Raw genomic sequence first — 13,542 nt, 5'->3', positions numbered from 1 at the left:
TGACGCCATTTTGGTCATTTTCACTGTTTTCAGTACAGTTTCCAATTATTAAAATGCAGAAATGTCTTATTTTACATCGGCAAAATGTAATGCGCAAAGTTAGGTGCGTACTCGGTAAGAAAGAATAAAAAATAAAGAATAAAAAAAGAATGATGAAGGAAGAAGGAAGGAGTAAAAAGGAAGAAGGAAAAAGGAAGAAGAAAAACTATAAATGATCCCTCTAGCGATGATTGTGTCTTACTCGTGCAGAAAAAATAATAATAAGTTTGGGTGGGATTTTCTTAGCGTGTTTTGTTATATAAAAATCGTATTTTGGCTATAACTTTGGATTCCATATGATTCCGATATGGGTTATTTTCAATAGGAAAGGTCCGGCAGGGACCAGGGTTTGCAGAAATCGCTCTCAATAGATAACGAACAACGATAAAAGAGAGGCAAAAACTGTTCCGAATCATAACAAGCCATGATAACAAATTTATCAAACTTGTATACAGTTGCGAAAAAACAGAATCGGATAGGCAGCCCCCACAGAAAAATGGTGATTTTCGCTTTGTTTTCGCTCCTTTCGTGTTGGTTACTGCACAGCTGTGTAGAACAAGTTGAAATGCATCATCAGAGCCAGTGCTCCCCACATTTGGAGCTTTCTAAAAGAAATTTATCATGGGGTATAACATCCCGAATCAGTCCTCTATCATGACAGCTTGCGAAAAAAGTTTCTCGCGGTATGCTACATATCGTATATGTATACAGAGATGATAAGTGAGAGACTTGCTCTTTCTCTTTGAGATTCAATCCCTGGCAGGGACGCAGGTAGAATTGGTTCGGCTATCTGCAGCGGACGCCTCCAAGGTAGTCAAGTTAGGGAGCGTCAAGGTGGGATGGTTGATGTGCCCTGTGGGTATATACGAGCAACCCGAAGTTTGCTTCAAGGAACCGGGGCACAAGCAATGGGACTGCAAAGGCCCTGACAGAAGCAAGCTCTGCGACGCTGAGGATTGGAGAGACATAAGGCACGAACCCTCCCTATTGTCTGATTTGTTCCAGCAAAGCTGCGAACAGCAAGCACCCCATGGGGGGTTCGAAGTGCCCGGTGTTTAAGCGTGCTGCAAAACCACAGTACAGGTAATGTGTCTCCGATAATCGTTAACAATCGCTTGTTGTTCTGCTTCGTTCGCCAACGTATTCGAGTTTTCAAAAGTAATCGTATCGTATAAATAGCAAAACTTGGTCCAGTTTGATCGATATCATTCATGTTTTTATACAAATTCAAGTGATAAGTGCCTTAACTGCTCGACATTTAGTCAAAAAATATTGATTTTATTATCGATACGGCCATTCATTGTGTGATAAAATGCATAAGAATTGTGAGAAATGCTCTCTCGTCATCGAGATGCATCACGATTCACGATTTGTTCACAGCGTGCGAAGGGAATTGCGCCAAAACGTTTCATGCTAGCTGTGTTGGTGTGAATGAGGCTCAAATCTGTGCTTTGTCAGGCAATATTGTTTGGATGTGCGATGCGTGCATGTCTCTTTTTCGCAAAATACGAGATTGCACAAATACTGATGCCACCACAAGCACCGATCTATCTACATTCCGCACTACGCAGGAAGAAATTGAAGAGCTGAAGAGAGCTGTAGCTGATATTGCCCATACCCTTGAAGAAGTAGTTCGGGAGTCTGGTTCAATTACCCCATATCATCACTTAACCCATGTTTCCTCGCCAATTCGTCATGAACCGAGCAAAGGGAATGATGACTCCTCATCACAGCAAGCGGATGAAAGTAAAAAGTTTTCATTGTGTTTGACGAATATCGACAAGAGTGTGACTGAGAACAATATTAAAATTATGGTGTCCCGATCTCTATGCGCGCCGTTATCAACCTGCAAAGATGGTTCCGAAATGGAAAGATACAAATTCTTCGGATTACGTGTCACAGGGCTGACAATAGTCATTCTCGTCGTATGAAGAAAGCGAAAAAAAATTAGTCTTCGTCATAACATTGCACGACGCAACACCTATTCGTTTTCTTCGCGCCGCATGCGTACCACGACGATAGTCGCGCAGCCAAAAGTTATGACGATTTTCGTCGTCACTTCTTCACACAATTGATTGCACGTCACTATAGATGGCCTGGTTAAAAACATAATAGCGTCTCAAATAAACAAATAGTAGGAACTTTGGTAACATAAATATATCGATAACATTCATAACGCTTTCATACGTTGCTTCAAATTCATTATTACAAAGAATTAGTAAAAATCTTCGCATGGCAGCTGCCGCTTGAAGAATAACGGTATGAAGTCTTCGTTCTTCGATGTCGTCATGACGATTTGGTTACACGACGAAAGCTAACATCATGCGCTTCATTGACGATGTGTAGAGTAGCAATGAAGACACTGCAACTCGTCGCTACTGTGGCATTTCGTGCTATGACGATGACTATCAATAAAATGTTGCGGTCGAAACTACCATTCTGAGGGTTAATTTAAGAATACGCACCGACGATTTTCAGCAGACAACAAACCCGTTTGATTTTACCATGCGCGCAGTAAAAATCAACTGTGGTCATGGTGGAATGTTGTTGCATGAACTGAATCAGTGGTGAATTTGGCCGAATGCGTGGTTAACTTAATGTGGTTGTTTTAAAAACATGGCGTAGTCTACAAAATAGTAACCGTTACCATGGAATTTTTCTCAGTGTAGCAGTCGCTAGAGCCGGAAGCGGTCAACAAGCCGCTCCATACTCTCCTCCTCTATCTTCTATTATCTAACAAATTTACTACCCTGAAACTGAACTGTTTCGGACCCCTTATGGGTCTGAAGCAGAGGACGGGGCGCTCGAGCCTACCAGTCAGTGGATGGAAAGGTCCGTTGTGATAAAGGGTCTATCACAAGCCTCGGATAACCTGGAATAAGTTTTCCACGAGTCGAGTTCACATTGATTTCATGAGTTCTATAAATTAATCGTCACGTTGAAAATTTAAGCCAGCAGTGTAAACGTATTGCCTAATGTCATACAACGTAGATTGGCCACGGCCCGGGGATACGTTGAGTATAACAAGAATGTATCTTATAATCATAGATAGTTTTAATAGTTCAATAAGTTCAAAATGATCAGTTGTATGGAATAAATACCAATACAAAAAAGAAGAAGAAAAAAGATGGACACATAGGTTGATACCGGAAATAGACACGTGGGTCAAGAGACTCCATGGGGAAATCATTTTCCACCTGACCCAGGTCCTTACAGGTCATGGTTGCTATCTACACCGGTTCGGACACTCGGCCTAGTCCGAGTGTCCGGTGTGCGCAGTTTTAGAGAAAACGGCGGAACACGTGTTGTTCGTGTGCCCGCGTTTTCGCACAATGCATGACCACATGCTTGCCACATGTGGTCTGGACACTACCCCGGACAACATAGTCCGGAGGATGTGTAAAGATGAAGTTGGCTGGAACGCCGTTTTATCGGCTATCGTCCAAATCGTCTCGGAGCTACACAAAAGGTGGCGCGTGGATTCGAGGAATGGCTAGTTCAGGCGCAATAAGAGGTGGTCCAAGGGTTCGGAGTCGGCTTCATGGGTTATACCAGTGCCCTGTGGTCGAACTCGATCCTTTTATCGAACAAGTGGCCGCGCGAAGAACAACATGGTATCGTCGCTTTCGCGGCGTCAGTCAACCGGGTGGATTCCGAGCCCGAGGACGGAAAGGGGTCCTCGTCAAGGCTGGGGCAGGCGTAGGCCCTAATAGACCCTATCGCAGAGAGGTCAATTTGGGGCGCACGCGGCATCATCATTCTTGATACCAGTCGTGCAGAGGGAAGCAGGTGCGAAGTCGACCCTTCCCACCTTCCGAGGACATAGGGCGTGGTAAGGCCACCTGGAAAGCCGGCAATGCGTCGGCACGATACCATGGTGTTCTTCTAAAAAGCGAGTCACGATGTTCGATGCTGCAAGAACACGCAGCTAACCTCGAGGGTGCGTTGTGCACTGGCCCCCCTTTGAAGCATTACTTTCTGGTTGTACCGAAGGGACGATGGGCTTGGTGGCAATGGAAACGGTTTAGCGGGTCGGGGATGCAGACCTGCCTCCCTCGTTTGCTGTTGGAGGTGGCCCCTAACCCCGCACTTCCTGGACAACCCAGGATGTCTGTTGAGCAGATACCCCCTCCTTAGAAAAAAAACATACAACTTTGTTGCACGACAAAGGCAAAAAGGAAGTAAGAAAAGGAATAAGTAAGAGGGAAGAAAGACCAAAAAAAAGAAAAAGAGGAAGAGGAAAAAAAGCAAGCAAAAAGAAGGAAGGAAGAAGAACGAAGGAAGATAGAAGAAAAAAGAAGGAAGAAAGATGGAAAAAAGAATAAGTAAGAAAGAAGGAAGGAGAGACAGGGAAGAAGGAAGCAGGTTGATGGAAGACAAAAGTTGGAAGAAGATACAGACCCCATTCGATTTTGGCAAAACGCTCGGAACATTTATGTTGCCAAAATCGAATGGTTTTTGTTTTCTCATGATACTTCTACATTTCCTCTCTTTTTATGACGCTAGACACACTATGACCCTTTTTTGTGCGAATTTCGAAATCTAAACGTTTAGACTAAACATTTTTTCACCCAGATTTTTTTTATTTTTTTTCGTCGGGTTCTTTTACGAAAATTTTGTTATTTAGGCGTTTATCTTGGAAGAAAATTTTACGCGATTTATTTTTTATTTTTTTCACGTCGGTTTAGGGGTTTAACGAATTGTTTTACGAGGATTACGATATTTACGTTGTTTATAAGAAATATCAAAAATAAAACAAATAAAATAAAAATTTGTGTTGCCTAAATCGAATGTTGCCAAAATCGAATGGGGTTTGTATAAGGAAGCAAGAAGAAGGAACAGGGAAGGGAAGAAGGAAGATATAATGAAGTAGGTAGATGAAAGAAGAAAAAAGGATGGAAGAATGAAGAAGGAACAAAAAATACAAAGAAAAAGGAAGAAGATAAAAGGAAGAAAGAATAAAGCAGAAAGAAAAAGGAAGAGAGAAAAAAATAAGGAAGAAGAAAGAAGAAAAAAGAAGAAGAAAGAAGAAGGTAGAAGATAGAAGGAAGGAGGAAAAGGAAAATCGGGGCCTTTCTCGTGCATTATTAAACAACCCAATGAAAATGCCTAATTTTAAAATCACTAAGTAAAGTATTATTAGCGTGCGCGTTTTATGTGAACTTTTTTATTATACTAGAAAGCTGCAGAAACGTTATGGCGTTATGTGTCGTAACTCGGATGAAATCAAAGCTTGCGTTTCAATTGTTGTACTAAAGTCGTGTACTAAATCCAGTAGAAGAGCTTGCATGGATTGATACTTCAAGGCATTTTATGGCATGCTATAACTTAATTACTATGTTTCATAACTATTTTAATATTTAGATTTTTTTTGGAATGCGCAATCGTTATAAAATTCAATAGTGATCAACTACGCTTTATTCTCTGTCGAATGTAACTTGTTGTGAGAGAATCGGTTTAGAATTACTATGTGAAAAATTGGCTAATGTTTTTTATGGCACATGTGCACGCACACACACATACACACGGACAGACAGACATTTACTCAGTTCGTTGAGCTGCGTCGATTGGTATATGACACTTCTGAGCCTTCTATAAAGAGTTCGATATTGCAGTACAACTTTGTTGCACGAGAAAGGCAAAAAGGAACAAGGATGAAAGAAGAAACAAGGGTAAAAAAACAAGGAAGTAGAAATAAAGAAGAGAGAAGAAGAAAGAAGCAAAAAGGAAGACGAATGAAGGCAAAAGAAGGAAGAATAAACAACTAAAAATATAGTAGTTTTCTTGGCAAGAATCAAAAACCAAACGCAATTTCGGTTTATTTCCGTTAATGCCCCCATTTACTTCAAATGTGAATTCTTCCATTAAAATCGGTTTCTCGCGATTTTTTAGCTTTTCGAGTTTCAGTTTCAGCGAAAACGACGCGACGTCGCGGAATGTAATGCCAATAGGAAGAAGAAGATCGGTTGCTCTTCAACTCATAAATTATTTTCATATACGGTGTATCTATATTGGGAATTATTAATTTTGAAAAATCAGTATCTCTGAAACACTCACATGCGAAAGTATGTGTTTTCCTCTTTCATGTCGTGGGAGAATAGAATATATTTTATCGGGGGATCTAGAACAATTTGATTTTTTTTTTCGGTATTTTTGTGAGACTCCATGAAAATGTCGAATGATGCCGGTTTGCCCCCACCTCCAAAATGTATGGAAAATAACCCCCGATGGAACATTTCAAAAATGCACTTACATGAAAGAGGAGAGTCTAAACTTCGTGTAGTGGATGTTTTAGAGTTACTATTTTTTTTGAAAATAAGTCCCTTTGTACAAAGAAGTAATTGCCGCCTAAACTGTAATATAGGAGAAATTTTGTCAAATGGAAGGGCTGAGGAGAAAAAAATAATAATATTAATCAGTGAAACTGGAATGATTGAATAACTATAGGTGTCCCACGATAGCTCAAAACGGTTCACACGCGACTTGGAATGTGATGGATTATGCGAGAGATTGAAAACTACGTCCGTCGTGTTTTACGCTAACTTTATTTCTCTTTTTAGTTCGATACAGTGTTGCCGAATGATGTAATAAAAAGGATGAATTTATACACACAAAATTTCGCATACTCATTTCTTTCGTATTGCAACCATTCATTCTCCCCTGTTGAGACCTCTGGCTCAACAGAAGGCAGTAGAGCAATTTTAGTCACCGCTCGCTTGTACTCGCTCGTCGCTGTTCGCACCGTAACTACCCTAACGGCACCGTCGTCACCTGGATGGGTTGCCACTATACGTCCACGTCGCCAATGTTGTGGTGGTAAATTCTCGTCGACCAGTAGCACCAACGCACCAATTGCAAATTGTTTTAGGCCATCGTGCCACTTCTGACGGCCCTGGAGTTGATGAAGGTACTCCTTAGACCACCTACGCCAAAAGTGCTGCTGCATCAGCTGGATGTGTTGCCATCGAGATAAACGTCCGATCTTCTCGTCTTCGTATGATGGCTCTGGTAGAGCAACTGCTGATCGACCAATCAGAAAATGTGAAGGTGTAAGCACCGATATATCACTTGGATCCTCTGACATAGCGACCAAGGGTCGCGAATTTAGAATCGCCTCAGTTTGAGCCAGAAAAGTATTCATTTCCTCTGTCGTCAATCTGGTCTCACCGATAACCCGCTTCATGTGGTACTTTAGCGACTTCACCCCTGCTTCCCAAATTCCACCGAAGTGAGGACTTCGGGGTGGGATAAAGTGCCATGTGACTCCTTTCACCGAGCAGAATTCATCCAACTTAAGGCGATGATGTTGATTCTCAAACAAACCTCGCAATGCAGCAAGCTCGTGATTTGCTCCAACAAAAGAGGTCCCGTTGTCGGAATACACATCAGACGGAACCCCACGTCGACTCGCAAAACGATGTAATGCAGCAATGAAATTGTCCGATGTTAAGTTTGAAACTATCTCAAAATGTATCGCCTTCACAGCCATACAGACAAAGACGACAACGTATCCCTTGAATGTTTTTGTGCTTCTTCCTTCTGGCTTCAGTAGAAACGGTCCGGCGTAATCAATATAGACCCGTGAGAATACTGGAGCAGGGTTGACACGTGGCTTCGGAAGACTGCCCATTAGCTGTTTGCAAATAGTAGGTCGATGTTTCGCACATATTTGACATTGAGAAATAATCCGCTTAATGATGGACTTCGCTCGTATGGGCCAATAACGTTCACGGACTATTGATAGCAATCCACTTTGTCCAACATGGAAATTCTCTTCGTGTAGTTTTCGGACCAACACCACCGTGACGAGCTGCCTTTCGGGTAATAGTACTTGGTGCTTCCGTCGTATGGGATGGCGGAATATTTCAGCCGACCGCCAACTCTTATTAGTCCATCCTGTCCCATGAATGGAGCCAAATTGGAAAAACAATGCCGTTTGTTTGATTTAGCATTCAGCTCCTTCAATAAATCACCAAACACTTCCTTCTGCATCACTAGGAAAATAGCCCGTTCTGCGTTTGCAACTTCACTAGCATTGATGCTTGTAACAACAAGCCTCTTGTGTGTTATGTAATCGATGAATCTTAGGACATATACCCACGCTCGTTGCAATTTACGGTAGTCGCTTAAACGATCTAATCTGATGCATGTACCCTCCATAATGAGTGCAAATACTGTTGCTGCCTTCAGTTCTGGAACATCAATAACATCATCATATACGTCGTGCTCTAGTTCATGTTCATGTAGATGTGGTGAACCTTTCCACCAGAGTTCGTTGCTCAATAAGTCGATGGGCAATGCGCCTCTTGAGATCACGTCGGCCGGATTGCTTTCTGATCGGATATAGTTCCAATGGTAACACCGTGTCAACTCCACAATTGATGCAACACGATTTGATACGAATTGATTTAATGCCGACGGCGACTTTTTAAGCCAGCATAGCACGATAGAGCTATCACACCATAACGTTACGTTGTCAAATTGAATTTGCATCGAAGCAATCGCTTTCGTTGTCAAGTCAGCCAAAAGTTTTGCTGCACACAGTTCCAGCCGTGGGATTGTCATAGATTTTAGTGGAGCCACTCTAGATTTGCTTGCAACAAGATTCACACTGATCAAACCATCTGCAGTAATACATCTGGTATACAGAACCGCTCCATAGGCCCGCATCGAAGCGTCCGAAAATCCATGCAGCTCTACTCGTACAGCGTTTTTGGGAATCAAACAGCGATACTTTTGCATTTCGTTAACGACAGGCAGTTGTTTTCTGAGCGTAGACCATTTTTGCAGCAACTCTTCCGGAAGATCCTCGTCCCAATCCATACCAAGACGCCATATATCTTGCATCACCAACTTGGCTGCTGTTAGAATTGGTCCCAAGAACCCCAGAGGGTCAAATAAGCGACCGATATCCGATAAGACCATTCGCTTAGTCGACGATACATGTTCACCAATCGGCTGGACAAAGAATGTAAAATAATCCTCCAGCGGATTCCAAATGAGGCCCAGAGTTCTTATTGCATTATTGATACCAGTATCAACGAAACTAACAAATTTCTCTTGCAGATTTTCTGGTATTGCCTGCAGTACTGCGGAATCATTCGAGCAATACTTGTGGAGACCAAATCCTCCTAACGCCAACAACGACGATAATTCGTGATAAAGCTTCACTACTTCTTGAGAGACGAGTCGGAACTCCGAATGAAGTCAGGTTTTATTTAACGGATTAAAAGTTTATTGAGCAAAACGTTCTTAACAGTACGGTGTTCAATGTAGGAATGAGCGTGGAAATTATTTTTCCTAACAAGTTACTTGTGTTGCTATGTAGCTCCCATAACAACGTAACAGCGCTACGGCCGATTGATTATTGCGCCAACACCCCCTCTCAATCGGATAATCCGACCCCTTGGCACAGTTTCTTGAGATGTGTAGCGTCCACCGGTTTGGTAAACAGATCCGCTAACTGGTCCTCGGTTCGCACATACTTCAATACTATTCGATCGTTCGCAATATGATCTCTAATAAAGTGATGCTTGATATCTATGTGCTTTGATCGTTTGTTTTCGCAATTGTTTGCCATGCCTATCGCTCCTTGGTTATCCTCGTATATTGAGACTGGATCTGATGGCCGCTTCAGCTGGAGGTCTTCCATCACTCCTGAAAGCCAGATAGCTTCTGAGACAGCAGAACTAAGGGACACGTATTCTGCTTCGCTTGAAGATGTGGCAACTGTCACCTGCTTCTTACTCGACCATGACACAGCGTTACCGAATACCGTGAACAAATAACCGCTAACTGACTTCCTGTCTTCTGTATCCGATGCCCAGTCGGCGTCAGCATATCCGACCAACGGTTCAGCTGAGTCATCACGAACGTATTTCAGATGCTTCGCTTTCGTTCCTTTCAGGTATCGTACAACTCGCTTAAGGCACTGCCAATCAGTTATTGTTGGATTTTGTTGGTAACGGCCCAGGAATCCGACGGGATAACACAGATCAGGTCTGGTGCACAGCATTATGTACATGATTGTACCCAGAAGCTCGCGGTACGGTTCCTTGCTTGTTTCACCATCTCGCGAAGCACGCAGGCTCTTATCCATAGGCGTCTTGGTAGGGTTACAATCCACCATATTATAGCGCACCAACAGTTTTTCGATATTCGCTTCCTGGCAAAGGCTCATTGAATTTTTCGTCCGGTCGTACTCCAGCTTCATACCCAAGAAACGATTGACTTCTCCGCAGTCGGTCATGGAAAACGTTGAACTTAATGCTTTCTTCAGTTTCTCTATCGTTTCCAGCTTTCTCCCAGCTATTAGCAAATCGTCCACATAGAGTATGATGTAGACTTCATCTCCTGGTTGTATACGTACATAGAGGCAGTAATCATGTTGTGATCGCTGGAATACCAAATTCAATAGACGGTCGTTTTTAGTCCAGCACCTTGGAGATTGCTTCAATCCATACAGTGATTTGAACAAACGGCATACTGTATTGGGAGGAGCTGCGACGCCATCCGGAATCACCATGTATAATTCTTCTTTCAGCTCTCCATGCAGGAACGCTGTCTTGACGTCCATTTGATGGAAGTGGAATCCTTGCTGAACACCAGCTGCGAGTACAGTCCTGATAGTGGCAAGTCTTGCAACTGGAGCAAACGTTTCCTTGTAGTCAACACCAGCCTTCTGCAAAATCCTTTAACGACCAGCCTTGCTTTATACTTCGCTGTATTTCCGGTCGCATCGTCTTTCAGTCGGAACACCCATTTTGTCTTCAGAGGTTTCACTCCTTGGGACAACTTGAAAATTGCCAGACCTTGTTCTCCTCCATGGAACGTAATTCATCTTGTATGGCTGCCATCCATTTGGTCCGGTCAGGTCGTTCGGTTAGCTCATCATATGAATCGGTACATCTGCGGATATCAATTCACCAGAAACAGCTCTATAACCGATAAAGTAATCGTATAACTTACCAGAGCCTGCGCTCCCGTCCGCTATGCCTCGACAACAATTCACTGGGAATTTCGTGTCTTTCTGTGGGCGAAGGGAGCGCATTTTCTGGTTCATCGACATCATCAATTGACTCTTCATTTTGGCTGATTTCAGATTCATTTTGGGCTTGATCATCCTGGGGGACTAATTCATCGACGGCGTTCTCGTTTTCAATGCTTGGCTGGTTGTATTCCCCCTCTTGCTCGAGGGAAAGATGAACAGTCAAAGGTACATCATCTTCCTGCTTCATCTTATCGTAGGGGAAGCTTGATTCATCGAACTTGACGTCTCGAGCAATTGTAACTTTTCGAGTCACCGGATCCAACACACGGTATCCATTGGGAGCATATCCAACCATTATCATTTCTTTACTAGTGGCATCTAACTTACGTCTTTTCTGCTTCGGGATCCAAACGAAACTCGTACAGCCGAACACACGAATTTTCTCCAGATCCGGTGTACGACCGAACCACATCTCAGCAGGAGTGACAACAGAAGGCAGCGCGCTTGTTGGACTTCGGTTCATCAAGTAAACGCACGCCAGAGCTGCTTCTGACCACAAACGCTTCGGCGCTTTCGATTGAATGAGCACAGAGCGAACTTTCTCAATCAAGGTTCGGTTGAACCTCTCCGCTACACCATTTTGTTGGGGACTATAAGCAACCGTAGCCTCCAGTTGGATCCCTTTTTGCTTGTAGTACTCCATTTGAATTGCAGAACAATACTCCGTTCCTTGATCCACAGTCATCCTTGAAATGGACTTCCCGAACATGGCCGTAACACTCGCTTCGAATTCTTTGAATTTCTCGAACACGCCAGACTTTCTCTTCAACAAGTAAATCATGGAGAAATGAGTGTAGTCATCGATGAAACTCACAAAGTATCGAGAACCATCCCATGCTGGTGGATCAATGGGTCCGCATACATCCGAGTGTATACGCTCCAACGGCCGGTTGGCCCTAATTCTCGTTCCATTAAACGGTTCTCGGCATTGCTTAGCTTGTACGCAGGTGTTACAAAAATCGATCTTACTTGATTTTTCATTCATGCCTTTCAGCATACCTTTCCTGGCTAAGATGTCCAATCCATGTTGGCCAATATGCCCGAGTCGACGGTGCCACAAGATTCCAATTCCTACCTCACTATGGTTTGCTTGGACTTCTTGAAACGACAGATCGAGTTCATACAAATTTCCACGGAGGTGTCCAGTAGCCAACAGCATTCCGTCCTTCTTCAACACTGCTACGTTCTCGAAAAAAGCACACATCTATACCTGCATTTGTCATTTTCTTGACCGACATGAGATTTTCACGTAATTCAGGGACGTAAAGCACGTTTTTGATGTTGAACGGTACGCCCTTGTTGCTCATTGCGTTAATTTCACCAATTTGACCAGCGATCATTGCTTCTCCTTCCTTGGCAACCTTGATCTCCACAGGATTTGACAAATTTTTCAGACTAGTGAATACGGTCTTGTCGCATACCAAGTGGTCACTGCACCCGGAATCGAGCTTGAATACGATGCGTCCTGGCCTCTTCTCCGCAACATTTGCATCAGCCAAGAAACTCACGGCACTCTTCTTCGCTGAATTGGCTTCCCGTTGACGGCAATCTTTCTTCATATGTCCCCGGCGACCACATCGATGGCACTTTCCGAGGAATTTTGAGAACTTCTTCTTCGAGTCACTGGTAAAGCTGCTGACTTGTCTTCAACCGAATCACCTTGCCGATCGGATCGTTTGCTTTCTTCGGCCAACAGACGTTGCTTGACGAGATCCAAGTTTAATTCTTCTTCCGCTACATTCTCCAAGGCCGTGACTAGAGGGTCAAAAGAGTCTGGCAACGTTAAGAATAGTTGCGATACCAGATCACTTGCAGCCAACGTCGCACCAGCGGTCTTCAATCTTCTTACCAGTCCATCAAATTCCAACAGATGTGTCCTCATATCGGCGCCTTCCTTCATCCTTAAACGAGCCAACTGCTTCCGAATGATTGTTTGGCTTGCCACGGATTTCTTTGCATATGTCGTCTCTAAGCTGGCCCACATATCCTTAGTGGTCGTCTTCTCTCGAACGATTTCGAGACACTCGTCCGATAGACACCCCACCAGCAACGCTTTTGCAATCCGGTCTTTCTCCTCGAACTTGGCTTTATCTTCTGCTGCTACCGGAGCCACTCCGGTCAAAACATCCGCAACGCCTTTCGCTTCGAGGTACACCTTCACTCGATAGCTCCAGTTTTGGAAATCTGCTCCACTTCCTCGTAATAACGGGATGTTGAAGGTCACGTCTTTCGCGGTGGTGCCCATAACCTCTTGAGAGACGAGTCGGAACTCCGAATGAAGTCAGGTTTTATTTAACGGATTAAAAGTTTATTGAGCAAAACGTTCTTAACAGTACGGTGTTCAATGTAGGAATGAGCGTGGAAATTATTTTTCCTAACAAGTTACTTGTGTTGCTATGTAGCTCCCATAACAACGTAACAGCGCTACGGCCGATTGATTATTGCGCCAACAC

General features: G+C 43.4%; 2 protein-coding genes across 2 annotated transcripts in view; both read right to left on the bottom strand.

The window, feature by feature from the left end:
• The window catches only part of LOC134205618 (protein FAN-like), a 30,379-nt gene that overhangs the window by 2,237 nt on the left and 14,600 nt on the right, over positions 1 to 13,542 (bottom strand). The gene's annotated exons all lie outside the window — the stretch shown is intronic.
• Positions 7,774 to 9,212, bottom strand: LOC134218477 (uncharacterized). The gene is made up of 2 exons (XM_062697497.1): positions 8,298 to 9,212; positions 7,774 to 8,231 (listed from the first exon to the last, which is right to left on the bottom strand). The coding sequence occupies exons 1-2, from the start codon at positions 8,962 to 8,964 to the stop codon at positions 7,774 to 7,776; spliced, it is 1,125 nt and encodes a 374-aa protein (XP_062553481.1). The 5' UTR covers positions 8,965 to 9,212.

Source organism: Armigeres subalbatus, chromosome 1, assembly GCF_024139115.2.
Source record: "Armigeres subalbatus isolate Guangzhou_Male chromosome 1, GZ_Asu_2, whole genome shotgun sequence".
Taxonomy (NCBI): domain Eukaryota; kingdom Metazoa; phylum Arthropoda; class Insecta; order Diptera; family Culicidae; genus Armigeres; species Armigeres subalbatus.
This window is presented reverse-complemented; position numbering and strand designations above follow the sequence as displayed.